Here is a 16,940-nt window from a genome sequence, read left to right on the forward strand (position 1 = left end):
CTTATTTCTCTTTTGTGGTTGATGTAGAGCAAATTGAGTGTTTAAGCTGTAGTTACTCTTCTATTTTGACTAGAGCCAGTGTTCATCGATGCACACTTGATTCCTGATGGCTCAGACCCAAACGACGCCAAACTTTACTTCTTCCTGCGTGAGAGACTGACAGACAGTAGTGGAAACACTAAGAACATCCACGCTATGGTGGCTCGAGTGTGCCCTGTAAGTCTGACACTATTTGCAAGTTATGCAATCATGTTCAGGGAGGTACGTTTTTTTTTTTTTTTAAAGGAATTTCGATCAAGCGCAATCTCAATCTTATAATATCATTAATATGAACTGAATAATATGTAAATGTATGAATAATTTATTTTATGTCATTGTAAATTCAATTTAGAATGACACTGGTGGTCAGCGCAGTCTGGTGAACAAGTGGACCACGTTTCTGAAGGCTCGGCTGATATGTTCGGTTCTAGAGGAGGACGGTACAGAGACCCTCTTTGATGAGCTCGGTGAGACTACACACACACACACACACAGACACACACCGTCTAGACGGCATCAAAGACTGACGGTCCTTGACATGACAGCCTACAGCTTTCTCTGTCTGATGTCCGTCTGACAATTTCCATCATACACTTGGCCCTTAGCCGTACATGTCAGCCACGGGCCCCAGCAATATGGAGTGATGAAGTGATAGAGTAGTGCACTGATGAAAGGAAGGAGAGATTTGAGGAATGGAGACTTGAGCAGGTCATTAGTGGAGCACACCGCAGAGACATGTACAGCCACAATAAATCCATAGCTCACATATTCAACAGACAGATGTTTTCAGCCAGTAGCAGAAACCACATTTTTTAAGCGTTTGGGTTAACAAAATAAATGTATTTTAAACAGGGCTGTCAAATTGAATGTGTTGACGCATAGGATTAAATGTTTAATAACTTTTTTGATTACATTAATGCATTTATTTGATTTGACATCATGACTGTTTCAATCTGTTCTGTGCAATTATTAAAACCCGACTAGAACAGATCGGTGAACACACACACACACACACACACACACACACACACACACACAATCCCCTATAGCGAAGCACTCATTTAAAATTAAAAGAATGTAATATTTTATAGGTAACTTTTTTATAAATCAGTCCCAGACAGAATATTTAACATAAGTGAAATCATTTGTAGTTTTTATTTTATAGTGGACTTTCAATAACATTTAATTATTGAAGCTCCAACAAATGAAACTCTGTCATTCATAGAAATGTTAAAGCAAAAACATTTTATACATGTAATTTTATACATGTAATTAAGTGGCGTAAAGGTTTTATTATTGAATTATTAATTTATTATTTACTTATTAATTTATAATTTACTTATACTTATTTATTATTACTTAATCTATTGTCTTTCCTAGTTTAATTCACCAACCTTACTATTCATCTGAGAAGATATAAAATCCATACCTAACACTAAATCTAAAGCTAAATCTGTGTAAAGCAACAGTGGGACACATTTCTGTTTCTGTTTGTGTTTGTGGTTAGATCAGGAGCTGTTCTCTGGCATGTACATTGACTTCATGGGGACAGACGCAGCCATCTTCAGGAGCCTGACCACAAGGAACGCAGTGAGGACGGACCAACATAACTCCAAATGGCTGAGCGGTACAAACCATATGTTATTTTATCCATCTACATTATTATGACTGTTCGGTCAAGAAAATTGCGGATGTTTTCTTGAAGCTACAAATAATTATTTATGTGGAGCATTAAATTACATGTTCACGTTCCATGCCATTTCAGTAAAATAATACACAAACCACAAAGTAAAAACCTTCTTTGCCCACGTCAAAGGAAATAGCTGAAGACAGGACAGACTTGATATCTATTTACAATGATTCCACCAGGAAAATGAAAACATATTGTACATGCATGACGGTTTTCTCAAGAGGTCACATTATCTTTTACACAATGAAACGCATATTTGGTCAGGATCTGTGAGATACATTTTCTTAACTCAGTTCACCAGCAGCTATATTATGTTTCATATAAACTTAGGCATTAGCACCATGCGGAGCGGTTTGATTCTTTAGGCTAGAAATGATACAGTACAATCTTCTTATTTCTCTTTTGTTGTTGATGTAGAGCAAATTGAGTGTTTAAGCTGTAGTTATTCTTCTATTTTGACTAGAGCCAGTGTTCATCGATGCCCACTTGATTCCTGATGGCTCAGACCCAAACGACGGCAAACTTTACTTTTTCCTGCGCGAGAGACTGACAGACAGTAGTGGAAACACTAAGAACATCCACGCTATGGTGGCTCGAGATTGCCATATATTTTGGGACTAGAAAAAATCCCAAGGGACCTTTAACTCCATCGTACCCTAATTAGATACGGTCTTGACTTGTATTTAACCCAAAACACTCCTTCAAAAGCCTTACAAATTTCACGTTATAGTTAAACAGCTTTCTATAATTACTGGTCATTAACCATAAACCAGCCATTATGGTTTTTGTCAGTATCCAACAACAGACCTAGGAAATTTGTAAAGCTTTTCACCTCATTAAAATCCTTTTACGATCATAAAACACTCAGCACAAACCGTTTACACTGGAGGGTTAAAGCCTGTGATGGATTTACACGCTTTCACCCGTTTTATTCTTGTAAGGCCAAACTAGAACCGTGTCACAATGTTGTGGGACAGATGTTCAGCTATTGAGTGAGTGTTGGTCTCTTTCATTCCAGAGAATGTGTTTTTATTGGAGACGGACCACCCAAAGGGTCTCCTCATCTTTGGAGTTTTCACCTCTACAAGGTAAAGCCAATAGCAATATTGAGCTTGCCGCTAATGTGTGTATATATGCACGTGCATGTTTTTATGTGTGTATTTGCCAAATATAGGTCAGACGGGATTGGAGCTGAGGGGATGACAGGGTTTCTGGGAAAATATGATCACACCTGAGAGCGGTAAATGAAGGGAAAGGTCACTCCTTTACAAACAAATATCTAATCCTAGTTCATCCAATAGCTTTTCACTCTGATGAATTTAACATTTTTATTATAAGGAGGACTCACTGAATGATTTAAATTGATTGGTCTATCACACAGAAAAAAGGAGTGTATGCAGTGTGTCCTCACTGAGTCAGTTTAAATGTTTTTGTTGGTGTTTTGTGTAAATGAGTAAGTGTAAGCTCTCAGAAACAATCACACAGTACTTGGAAGTTATTAGTTTTCATGTACAATAATACAAATTAACATAAATGAGACAATTGTTGACAAAGTTATAAAGAATATAGAACTATAAAACTAGCTACCCGTGAAGTGAATTTCTGATTTTTTAAATTATTTATTCCTAAATAAAATTATTACATTTGATTATATTTTAATATTTAAACTAATATGAGTTTAGGAATATTTTATTCTTACATTTACATAATTTATTTCATTATATTCTGTTCTTTATACAGTATATACTATTATACTATTTAATTGATAAATACTATTATAATATTTAATTTAATCTAATATTGAGTTTATAAATATGTTATACTCTTATATTGTACATATTATTAATATATTTCATTTATTCTATCTATTTACTATATTATTGTAAATGTTTCTATATATTCTATATTATAAACATTTGTATGTATTATATACTATATTCTAAAATAACTATAAGTATAATAATTTATATTTACTTTATAATAAATAATTTTAAATTTATAATTTTTATACATATAATTTTTTATATTTTATACAGTATATCTATTATTAAAAATAGACTATTTTGGGGTTGAAGTATTCGATGCAAAAAGGATGGCAGACTGTTTTTTATATAAATAAAGGTCAAAAGTGCTCGTGAAAATCAATTCCAGGGGGCAAATGTCCCTTTAAAAAAATTATAAAGTAATGCCAAATTTTACACTACCACCAACAGGCATAACTCCCATTATTTAACTTTTACTAAGTACTAGAAAAAAAAAATTTTAAGTTCAGAGGTCATTTAATTTGTAGCACAGTTTGAGACGTTGAGATCTCTTCAAAAACTCAAGAGTTGTTTTTCCTGAAGAGAAAGATCCGAGAAGCCAGTGGTCTTCGTTTATTATCTCATTGTTTAGGCGAAACAGTTCAGATATGAGGTCTCATTTGGGATTTTTGCTATGGGTCATTTCATTATGCTTGTTATGATGGGTTTCTATGGGTGTATGTTGGGGCGTGTGTTGTGTATGTGAGTTGTGGTTTAATGAGGTGAGATTTCGGTCAAGGTTTCCGAGCTGTGGTTCATTCTCCAACCATGTCAAATCTGTGTGGTTTTCCTAATGAGGCCAATCCAAACAGCGACAGCTTCTCTGCCCATGCCCTGCTCTGTTATTTATCATTATATTTTGCCTCTTTCCCTTTGTTTTGCGATCAAACAAAGAAACTCTTTGTCTTGCTGTCTGATCAAAATCTACAATGTCAAGCCAAACTTCACTTCATCCCAGAGAATAACCAAAGATGTGTCCCCTTTCCTTTATGCGGCATTTTTCACTCTCTGTGGATTGAGTCTCCAGTGTAACTGTTACATCATCCCTTCAATCCAAATTCTTAGGAAAGATGCGCAAGACGGTCTTTTTACTGTCTGACTTGCTTCATGTTAAATAGGCCTGTGTGTTTTGTGTTATTCCATCCAGTTCTGTGTTCAGAGGTTCTGCTGTCTGTGTGTACAACATGGCTGACATCCTGACGGTCTTCAACGGACCGTTTGCGCACAGGGAAGGGCCCAGCTTCCAGTGGTTGGCTTTCCAGGGCCGGATCCCATACCCACGACCGGGAACCGTGAGTCACACACATTCATGTCCTGCCTTGGTACAGGCACTCTGTTTATAACACCATTAATCTGAGTAAATATTTGTGATTTGCACAGTTTAGTTGAAAAGGCAAATAATTACAGGTAAGGAATGTTTGCTGAAATAATAATCATCACCATCATCATCTTATTTTTAGTTTAGTTTACACATGAAATTTGTAGATTTGATTTATGGTCTGTCCTCTGTCAGCCTTATATTTCAATGCCATTTATTTTTAGAGACAAGTAGAGATCATTTTATATATTATTTAATTTGATATATTAGAGATAATTTTATAATATTTTACTAAAATTACATTACATAGAATAATAATAATAATATAAAATAGTGTTTTTCAATTTGTAGACCTGATTTCTGCTCAGTCCTCTAGCTTATAATAGAAGGTCATTTATTTTTAAAGATAAGAAGTGATCATTTTTTAAACAATATCTTACTATAAAATAATATAGCATATCATATTTGTTAATAATGTATTTTTTTTTGTTGAGTTTATACATAAAACTTGTAGGTTTGATTTCTGGTTTATCCTCTGACAGAAGGGCTTATATTTGATGGTAATTAATTTTTTATATAAGAAGTGAAATTTGTTAATATTTTACTATAAAACCATTATTTTATTAATGTAATGCTAAATCATCATCATCATCATCATCATTATCATTATGTGTATTATAATGTTAAAGAATCCCACTCAAAACCTTAAATTAATAATGCTTTGGACTTTTACATTTTGGGGGAGCTTTTAAAATGAAGTACACTTGCATGAGACACTCGGTGCGTTCCAAACGGGATATATCGCCCTCCGAAGGGCACTTCGGAGTGAAAACAATCATGGCCACCATATTGAAGGGTCGTTCCAAACCGAAGTGCTCAAAACTGGCCACTTCAAAGGGCCCTTCGGAATGAAGGATTTCGAAGGGTACAACTGATGGACACTTCGGGCTCCCATGATCCTTTGCGCAGATTCTTTGTTTGTTGTTTGGTCCCCTACACCCTTCAACCCTTCGAAGCTCTCACTCCGGAGGGTAAACCCTTTGAAGGGATTAGGGCATAGAGATGAGCCCTTCCGAATGGAACGCAGGGAAAGACTCACTAATATTAGTTTGAGTGACAAAAAGACCCAATTAAAGTGACAAAGCTTTCATAATCTAAAGCATGATTATCTAATCTTTCAATTGTTTTATCCTCTGTCAGTGTCCTGGTGGCGCGTTCACCCCTCATATCCAGAGTACTAAAGAGTTTCCAGATGATGTGGTGACGTTCATGAGGAATCACCCCGTCATGTTTAACCCCATTTACCCGGTCGGCAGGAAACCTCTGGTGGTGCGGACACATGCCGATTACAAATACACCTCTATAGCTGTGGACCAGGTCACCGCTACAGACGGACACTACCAGGTTCTATTCCTGGGCACAGGTAAAACCCCACAGTATGACAAATCTCAAGAAAAATAAATGACTATGACTATTCTAGAACATTAACCTACTCCGAGTTACAACCATCAAATGAAAAATAACTCAAATGTTCCAAAACGTATTTCAACAACTAGCTCATGTAATCTGTTTGTGGAAGGAACTGGCGCACTTTACTTGACTGCTTGTTGACCTTTTCAACAGACTAAGTAGCTTTTTCCAACTAAAAATGAGAAAGGCAGAAACGTTGGAATATCTTTTACTGACTGATAACGTTTTACTGAAAGTGTTTTGTCAGTTAAATTATACTTCATTTAATATACTTTAAAATTATACTGTACTTTAATAAATTATGGCAGTAAGCACACACTCGACTTTGTTATACCACACTGCTTCATACCATAACATGCGGTTTACATTATACAAAACATACCAGAGCAATGTTCCTTATAATTTTATATAAAATCTCCTGTAAATATAATCTTATATTCATCTGTTTTTCCAATTACTTTTAAAACTGCGTTTTAGGAGGAGTGTTGCAGTAGTTAGTTTCCATGCTCATGAAACGTTGAGCCGTGGTGCTCATGTGGGTGATGCAGGTTTTAATCTGGCCTGCAACATGTCCCATTTTCTATATATCTTCTAAATAATTTCTATACTATACTATACTATACTATACTGTAAAGCAGTGGTTCTCAACCAGGAGGCCGAGATCCACTAGGTTTTAACAAACTTCCAAGGGAGCCACAGGATGACTTAATAACAATAATATATTAATTTCAATATTTCATTACAATTCATATTCATATTCAAATTATTATTATTATTCAAAAATAAAATACTCTAATTTAATTATAATGATAAAACAATTCATAAAATCAAGAAATCATATTTCTTAAATGATTTTTCTTTAGCTTTCCCCAGCAGAAATATTGTGGGAAATGTCTTACTTTATATGGGGGCCTTTGAAAATTGTGATGGACAAATGGGGGGCCTTTGATCCAAAAAGGTTGAGAACCACTGCTGTAAAGTATATTCAATACTATAATAATAAAATACAAAATATATTTCAATTAAACTAAAAAAAGGAAGAATGAAAGAAAGAGTGTGTGTGTTTATCGGAGAACAGACTCAAGACACGACAGCAGACAGGCTCTGCGGTTACTAGGGAACGGGGATAGGGACATTTGGAGAGAATTCAAAATCACAGCTGTTTGTATTTGCCCATCAGAATTCCTGACGGAAAGCCAGGAGCATTGTGCGGAGCGGCCTGCCTGCTCCTTGGCAGGGTTTCGTCTAGAAATGTTGGCTATTTAACATGGGAATTTCCAGAGTTTCAGCTGAATTCTCCATCATCCCTTTCTCTGAGGGTCTGGAGCAAAATATACACACCTATCATGAGCTCACAGAATGAATGAGCTTGACAATTAATGGTCATTAGCAGCTAGTGGCATCAAATTCAAAACTCAAGATATCCAATAAATCATTTCCACCAGGCAGATGGCAAAAAAACAAAAAAATGCTTAGACTTACATTGAAGTAGGGCCACGGGCCATATCTAGGGACTGGTGGGTTGGCTCTTATGACATGAAAATCACCTAACAACCACCCAGAACACCTTGGCAACTACACATTTTCCTCTAAAGTTTAGTTTGCAGATCTGTTTCTCAGAACAGATGCTCAACAACATCAAAAACCAACCCAGATATGCACACTAGCTAAAAGATTTCAAAGAGAAAATCTGAGAACGATGGAAAGTTCATATGCGGTTCAAACCCAGACCGCATTACCGAGGTTGTTTTTGCTTTCCAGACTGTCCAATGCTCTCCTGACGTTCTGATATTCTGCTCACAGATAAAGGCACAGTACAGAAGGTCGTGGTTCTGCCGTCAAACGGCTCTCTGGATGAGGATCTAATCCTGGTGGAGCTGGAAGTGTTTAAGGTCTGAGTTCTCGCCACACATCACACATCAAAGTATCTAGAGGGCAGACTGCAGGAGCAGAGCTGGCAGTGCCAAAAAGCGTTTATTAAAACTCAATGTTGTTCTAAGGGAAGGCAGATTTTTAATGGGAACAAAGACTGGGCATGAGGTAAGGAAAAGGTTACTCTGTGAGGTTTCTTATGATCGGCTTTGAGTGGCTCGAAATCGTCAAAATAGGTTTAGGCATGATGAATCAATTCATGGACCATGAAATGCCACACACACATAGCTCAGTTTAATTTGGCATCTCAACACACAGTCACAAATTTGCACATAAAAACTCAATACCACCTGAAGTAGGCAATTTCTCATTGAAAATGTGGTTTCATTGTGATGTTCGTTATTGGCTAAAATGGCAGACAGGCTAAGGATGTCAATTATAATAAAAAGCTACATCTTTTTTTAATGTAGTTTAAAACACATATGCCTACTTAGTTTAGGAATGTCATATTTGTAAAATTGTCAAATGGTGTAACCATCAAAGGAAAGTGACCATCAAAGGTATTGTCATATCACATACATGTTGGTTGCACCACACTGACTCTACATTGTTGAAAATATTTTTATAAAAATATATCAAATTCTTAGTTACACCACCTTGATATTTTCACCACAAAAAATACTGTTGAAATTTAATATATAAATGTTCAATGGAACAGACACTGCATGCACGAATTGTATTTTTATTTTTTTTACATTTAACTTCATCCAATTTCTTTTTTGATTTTCAGAAGCAATCTCCAATCACCAACCTAAGAATCTCATCTAAAAAGGTAACTACATTTAGTAGCTCTTTCATCTAGCTCTATTTTGTGATCAAGTGCTACATATAGTAAGCGGGGGTGGCGGGGGAAATGTTGTTGCTTTAATTCTGGGTAATTATCTAGTCACCAGTCCTGTGGGTTAAAGGAACAGCTTTTGAGATATCTGGCTTGTTTGCGTTACAGCAACAGCTGTATGTTAGCTCTGAGTATGGAGTGTCCCAGGTGTCTTTGCACCGTTGCAATGCATACGGCTCTGCCTGTGCGGACTGCTGTTTAGCGCGGGACCCGTACTGCGCCTGGGATGGGCTCAGCTGTTCTCGATTCTACCCTACTGGCAAGAGGTACACAGACACAGACACACACACACTAACACTCAGGGTGGCATAAACGGCAGTAGCAGTGGGGCAGAAATAAATGATGAGACACAGCTTTGGTTTCATTTAGTCATAAAGCAGAGACACACAGTCTGGGTCGAAAGATTATTCGTGCAATTTGAATAAACCCCTAACCCTACATATTAAAATACATTCCGTCACATTTAAAGAGTTCTGGCTTAAGATTTTCCTGGCAGACGATAAAAAACAAAACAAACAAACAAAAAAAACATTGAGGGGCTAGAATATCAGAGATTTGAGGATAGGCATTTCTAACTTGGGCCAGTAAGCAACCACCCTAGCAACTGCACAGCAACTCAAGTAAAAATCACTCAGAACACTTTAGCAACTGTGTGGCAACACTTCAGAAACCGTCCAGTCTTCAGAACTCACACCGCACACATACAGCCTGTCAATCAAACAGAACAGTCCACATACTGTATTACATATTCACGAGTATTTACACTGTGGCTTGTTTCAGAATGGGACATGTTTATCTGATACCTTAGACAAACAGTTTTTCTTGATGCCAGATGTATTAATTACGGAAAATGTTGATGGAAGGCACAGCCATCAAAACATCCATTCCAGAGTATTGAAGCAGGAAAAAAAACCAGACATTTCATTTTACTGCACTTGTGACAGCTGAATCATGTTAATTATGAGAAATTAAGCTAAAATTGGACTTTCATGACAAGGAATGTGTTTTATAAAAACAAAATTGTGCAAACATTCAGGCAGTGATGTTGATAAAAAGTGAGAGAATGTAAGAGTGAAAGGTAAGAATGCATATATGAAAATATGTTGGATTAATCCTATGTAAATGTTTTTCCAGGAGAAGCAGAAGGCAGGATATTATGCATGGGAATCCACTGACTCAGTGCAGAGGGTTCAATCTGAAAGGTAATGAATACCTGCATGTCAACACTTGGGATAGGCAAAAAAAAAAAAAAAAGCGCAAAAGTTATGTGCTCAGACAATTTAAGTTTTCAGTAAGCAGTTTTGTGACTGGCAGTTTAAAAAGCCTGTTTCCATTTATTTAATTCAAAGTCATTGCGACTTTATATCTCATAACGAGACTTTATATCTCACAATTGCACCTTTGTTTCTTGTAATTGCAACTTTTTCTCGTAAACGCAACTATTTCTTTATATTTTATTTCTCTGCATTTCAAAAATGCAACTATTTTTGACAATTGCTGCTTTTTCTCATAACTGCAGCTTCATTTGGTTAAACTCATGATTGCAAGTTGAAAACTCATGAAGCTTTAATGAAAACTCAACATCATGTAAAAAGCTTTGGCAGCAGTGTCAACAGTTAAGATGTGGTCACATCAGCGAAATTTTGTCACTGAAAACAGTCCATTGTCTACTGTCAACAGTGTAGCGTTGTATGAATCAGCGTTCACACAGATGTCACTTTCAAACCAAGCAGCTTTGTGTTAGCACAGCGAATCTGCAAGACCAACTTGAACCAGTTGCGAAACCTGCATAGGGAAATTTGTAGCTCTTTTTTTACGGAATTCCTGATCACGTGGAGTCATAATGAAATGACTGGCTTTGCCACATTGTACTGCATTTTTGCTATCTAATTGGGAGGATGAACTGTGCTAGAAACGAAGTCATGTCTGGTTAGGTAAATCAATCTAGTGACTAAGTATTTTACTCATCAACAACATAGCCACAAATGGATCCATTTTGGCGTTATGAACGTTGCCATAGAAACTAATAATTTCAAACTGCTCAGAGTAGAATCTCCAAGTCGTCATCTTGTAATTATGCTAATTCTAACGTGAACGCAGCCAATGCTAATGCTAAAATGCTCATGCATCAAAGTCACTTTATGATGTGTTGACAGTTTTTCAATACGAGCATACTATTTTTATACATATACACACAATGTATTTTCCTAGTGAAATACATTTCGGTGTTTAACTTAAATGCTAATTGACATTCAGCCTCACACATTTCCCTCTTCTTCCACCACTCATTTCCTTTTTTTCCTCTCATGTTTATCTAATTCTTTCTCTCCTTGAGAAAGAATCTGTCATGGGACCAGAACACCTGTTAATTTGAATACAATTGGCACTGATTCTGTCAGCGATCCAGATGACTCAGTTAAACACTTGGATGCATCAGAATGATTAAATAGCAGTCTTAAATATGAGTGAAAGCGTTATCCCAGCTGTATGCGCAAAACAAAATTAGCATAATGTCCAAACAGATGTTGAATGTGTGACATCATTGGCCAGTGTACAGGGTCACTTATCCAATTACACACTAATCTGCCCCACTACTGAGTATATTTTACTGCATCCCCAGTGAACTCAAAACCCACCATGACCCTCTTCCGCAGATGTTAGCTGAAATACAGCAGTACAATTACAATTAGTGTGCGAGAGAAAAACTTGATGTCTTGTTTCAGCCTACAGGAATGCAGTGGAGATGACTCAGTATGGAGTCAAAAACAACACCACCTTCCTGGAGTGTCAGCCCAAATCTCCACAGGCCTCAGTCAAATGGCTCATTCAGAGAGACAACGATCGCAGGAAAGAGGTCAGACAACTCTGTCCAAAATGACACAACATTAAACCCTGATCCTCAACAGCCAATGCACAGTACATTGCTCCATGCTATCGGCGGATGCTGCTTTCATTGAAATATCATCATGTGTTTGTAATCATCAAACAGACTGACTCCTCCTAAACTGTCAATGGTCCCTCTGTGCTTGAAGAATAAGAAAATAATGGATGCACAGGGACGTTCAAAACTTCTTTGTCTTGTAAAGGTCTGGCTTACAATAAAAATAAAGAATAGAGACAATATTCTATAGATAATATAAGTGCTAATATTATATAAAGCATAATCTCCCACACTTGTATATTTTATGCAAATATAATTATTACATTTATATAAAATTATATAATTAAAAAAAAAATTGTTCTTTATTATTATTATTATATTTTAATTTAAAATATCTAAAAGTAGTAGTAGATTATTAAATTAATCTAAATTCATAAAATATAAACGTTTACAATTTGTACTTTCTAAAATGGAAGAAACCCCCTTTTATAGAGTTCATTAAATTCCAAAAATGGTCTTTTAATCACCAAAACAAACACGCCCCTGCCCAAAAGGATCACATCCCTATCGTGTATTTTTGCATTCAATAAGCATTTAAAAATGACACATTCACCGGTCATTCTTTTCTCTGTGTGCAGGTGAAGCTGAGTGATCGTGTGGTGTCCACCAATCACGGCTTGCTCATCCGTTCAGTGCATTCTTCGGATCAAGGCGTGTACTACTGCCTGGCCACAGAGAATGGCTTCAAGCGCACACTTGCTAAAATCCGTCTCCAGATTCTGAGCGAAGCTTTGGTCAGCGCTCTGAGCAATAAACATTCTCCCTGGGGCTGGGCAGCCTCACTGCACCCTAAAGCCCTGGTGTCGGCCTTCAGCCCGGCTGAGACGTTGGCCATGCACCAATACTGCAAGGAACGCAAACAGATGCAGAGTCTGCAGAGCATACAGAGCCCCATGAGAGGCGATCTGGGTAAACTCAAACCCTTGCTGGACCACAGGAAGAGCAGGAACCGCCGGAACCACTTACTACAGGAATAGAGGTGAAACGTAAAGGAAGGAGATTGAAGAAGAGATGATGAGAAGGAAGGAGATGGATAGAGAGATGATGAAAAGGAATAAAGACATGCATCAGGAGAATAAAGGAGGAGAACGTTGGAGAAGATTACTCTGTTATGAACCTCCCATTTGTTGTTTTTCTTCAAGCTCAAAGCATCTCACGTGCTTCCTGTACAGCAGTCTTATATACATGAACGCCCAGAGCAGAGGACTCGGAGACATCCTCACACACAGTCACTCAAGCCAATTTGTGTTTCAAGCTGCATAATACAAGATGCCATGTCATACAGTAGTATTGTTGCCATTTTATGTGTATTTGACATTTCAGTTCAAACCATAAAGTAATACAAAGTCCTTCAAGACCAAATGAAATGGCTTGATGAGGAACGGCTTGATTTTTTTTCCTGTGTTGATTTATTTCCTATATGAAACAGGCAGTTAGGGCGGGACATATGGAGGGGCTCGTCCCTTTTTTTACATTACAGACATGAACATTTATTTCTACTTGCTAATGCTAGAGAAGTATTACCAAATGGGACAGTCTCATTCTAGAGTGCATTTCATTAGACAAGAATTTGGATACACTCCTTAATGCAAGTTGAGTCATCAATATTTTGGTTTGTTTACTGGAAGATAAAGACTGTATATTGCAAATGTACATATCTGCTAAAGATTTCTCAAATTTTAAGACTACATAAGCATTAGCCTTAGCTTCAAAGCTAACAGACATGGACAAAAACCACACAGAAATTCAGTTTCTAGTACATATCTTATTAGATATGGATCATGATGAGAGTATTTTGTTAACTTATAGATGTAATCTTAAATTAGATTTAGTTTCTAATTTAAAAGAAATTGACCAAAAGACACACAATTTCAGTATTGATTTCTTCTACATTTTCTTTAAGATCCCTGCAGAACGTTGTGATTATAAATAACTATATTCTAGCAATCCAAGTTTGATTTACATGACATGTTTAGGCCAAGAAATTTTGGGAAATTTCCATTAATAGAACACATTTGTCAGTTCTTCTACCTACAACTCTTCAATAAACACATTACATATCAATAGTAGTCTTCTAAAGTCAACCAATGGCCTTCCTACATTGAGATGATCATTTGTGGATTAGAGCTTATCTTCAGCTTGTAAAAGATTGTTTTCTAGCAAATGAAATGTTTATGGTCATTGAACAGATCATGAGAATATTTCTTGGAGATACACGACACCTAGACCAAAGTACATCAGCCCAGCTGCACCACAGATGTTCATATGGGAAGTGAGAGGGAGAGAAGATGGTTTGGACTGGAGACGTTTCAAACTGTACCAGACAGGTGGCTCTCTGAGCCCATAACACTGTAAAGACTTGTGTTTTTGCCAAGTGTTGTGCTTTGGGAAACATCATTAATCCAAAACACATAATTTCTTTCTTTAAAGAAATGACAGTTGTCATCATTTACTCACCCTCATGACCTTCCAAACAAGGGAGACCTTGAATATAGTGCACAAGTCGTATGGACCACTTTTATGGAACTTTTTTGTCCTTTAAGAAGAGATATATTCAATATATGGAAAAGAGCAGCATGAACATTCTTCAAAATATCTCCTTTTGTGTTTCTGAAAGAAAGAATGACATTAGGGTAAATTGGGGCAGAATTGTCATGGGTGAACTATTGGTTTAAAATGTTGATTGTATGTGCACGTTTTCTTCTTTTACTAACACGGTATCCACATTATTTTGCAACACAGAAGTAAGCTATTTTCTGTGAATGTGCGAGACTTCTGTTTCATTAGCCGCAATAGGTAAAAAACTATAAGAATAACAACGTGCAGTAAACAGTAAACCTATTTGTGCTACAAACTATGCTATGATAATATGATAAGAAACACCAGTTTTATATATAAAGCAGCAAAATGGACAACTGAAAGCGAATGACAATGGAAGCCTCACACATTCAAGTTACAAATGGCTGCACCCGCTCTTACGTTAAATATAAGGTGAATACTGAACCAGAATGAATCAGTTTAAAGTAGATATTTTGTAAAGAAGATTTGCTTAAGCTCCAGAAATACCATAGTGTTTAAATCACGTAAGGATAGGCCAAAAAATAAATGTGATCATGCATATTGGTTCATGGTTATACAGGCACACACTGATGTTGGAAATGAATGTCATGTTAATGTTTTGTGGTTTGCTTAGTGTGCACAGCTGTAATGTGATTGTCACTCATTTTAGATGATGTAGCCTATAGCATTGTACAGCTTCCAATTTTGAATTACTCTATGTCTGTGTAACTTATCTCTTTTTGTATTTTGAGTATCTGTAAATAGTGAAAAGTTCAGCTCAAAAAACAAATGAGAAATTGAGTGACACTTCAGTTTTGCAATAGATTTCTCTATGGCAATTAGAATTATTCACATTTTCACAGTTTGTTCTCTCTCTGAAATGCCCGAATTGGATTTTGTTTAATGCCAAACTTCAGATGTTTTTGACTGAATCTACATTTTGTAGACGTTTCATGTTAACTTTTTTTCTGTGGCATTTAGAGTAGGCTAACAATATGTTTTAATATAATAGGCTACTATAGCGAAAATGCTGTATTCCCTGTGAATGTTAATGATAATTTTATTTTATTAAACGTCTTGATTTGTGTATTCCTATTTATTAATGATATAAGCCTGAACAACTGCATTAAACAACTTACATCTGTCCCATGTTTTACAAACTCTTTACAAAAGAATCTGAGAATTGATTCATGATATCTGTAACGTTACTTAACAGTATTCAGATTAAACTCATAAATTTAAGAGTCAAATTAAGTTGAAGTTATGAAAGCAGTACACATGAAACAGGAAAACAAAGTTCACACCGCAGCAGAATAAGATCGTCAGTCTTGTATTTGAATGCACAATACGGTTCCGTTCACACACATACAACCGTATTTTCGATTATTATGTGCTGTGTGAACGGAACCGTATAGTTCCCCAGCAAATTCGTGCGTTTGGTGTTTGATGCGTATTTTATGTGTGGTTTCGATAACTTACAGAGAACCAGAAACGATATGTGTCAACATCTATTAGATTATTAGATCTAGTCTTCCACAGGAGTTGCTTCGGTTAGTTTTATGGGCAGCTTCACACAGGTATTAAAGCTGTTGTTGATTAATTAGACTGGCAAATGAATACCTAGTTATCGCGAGAATAGAAAACATCGGACAGTTGCCAACGGAAAGTAGCCAATTATCGTCTTTGATATACATAGACAATTTTTAAATACTTAATTTTCTGCTCTATTCAGACAGCTGATATATTAAGCTATTATTATCATCATCATCATCATCATTATTATTATGCTACTTTTTATTAGGCAATCATTTTATATAGGCCTATATAGTCATGGCCAAAAGTTTAGTATTTTGCAAAGTTTGCTGCTTCAGTATTTGTAGATTATTTTTCCACATGTTTCTATGGTATACTGAAAAACAATGATAAGTTTTAAAGGCTTTTATTGGCAAAATATAATGAGTCAATATTTACAGTGTTGACCCTCGTTCTTCATAACTTCTGCAATTCGCTCTGGCATGCTGGATATTAGCTTCTGGGCCAAATCCTGACTGATGGCGATCCATTCTTGCCTTATTAGTTCTCGGAGTTAATCACAATTTGTGGACTTCTGTTTGTCCACTCGTCTTTTGAGGACTGACCGCAGGTTCTCTTTGGGATTGAGATCCGGGGAGTTGCCTGGCTACGGATCCAAAATTTCAATGTAATGATGTTCGAGCCACTTCTTTATCACTCTTGCTGTGTGACATGGTGCTCCATCATGCTGGAAAATGCAAGGATCATCACCAAATTGCTCATGGATCGTTGGAAGAAGTCGCTCTTGCAGGACGTTTTGATACCATTCTTTATTCATG

At 36.4% G+C, this 16,940-nt stretch overlaps 1 protein-coding gene across 1 annotated transcript in view; it reads left to right on the forward strand.

The window, feature by feature from the left end:
• Positions 1 to 15,208, forward strand: part of LOC107710663 (semaphorin-3C-like) — a 45,473-nt gene extending 30,265 nt beyond the window's left edge. The window contains exons 7-17 of the mRNA XM_016515493.1: positions 74 to 216; positions 392 to 506; positions 2,748 to 2,817; positions 4,679 to 4,823; positions 6,050 to 6,272; positions 8,123 to 8,211; positions 8,982 to 9,023; positions 9,198 to 9,355; positions 10,224 to 10,291; positions 11,813 to 11,943; positions 12,609 to 15,208. Coding sequence (XP_016370979.1) covers positions 74 to 216; positions 392 to 506; positions 2,748 to 2,817; positions 4,679 to 4,823; positions 6,050 to 6,272; positions 8,123 to 8,211; positions 8,982 to 9,023; positions 9,198 to 9,355; positions 10,224 to 10,291; positions 11,813 to 11,943; positions 12,609 to 13,007 — 1,583 coding nt within the window. The 3' untranslated portion in view covers positions 13,008 to 15,208. The remainder of the gene's footprint in view (positions 1 to 73; positions 217 to 391; positions 507 to 2,747; positions 2,818 to 4,678; positions 4,824 to 6,049; positions 6,273 to 8,122; positions 8,212 to 8,981; positions 9,024 to 9,197; positions 9,356 to 10,223; positions 10,292 to 11,812; positions 11,944 to 12,608) is intronic.
• Positions 15,209 to 16,940: the final 1,732 nt, after the last annotated feature.

This window comes from Sinocyclocheilus rhinocerous, unplaced genomic scaffold (genome assembly GCF_001515625.1).
Source record: "Sinocyclocheilus rhinocerous isolate Xijiao unplaced genomic scaffold, SAMN03320098_v1.1 scaffold357, whole genome shotgun sequence".
Taxonomy (NCBI): domain Eukaryota; kingdom Metazoa; phylum Chordata; class Actinopteri; order Cypriniformes; family Cyprinidae; genus Sinocyclocheilus; species Sinocyclocheilus rhinocerous.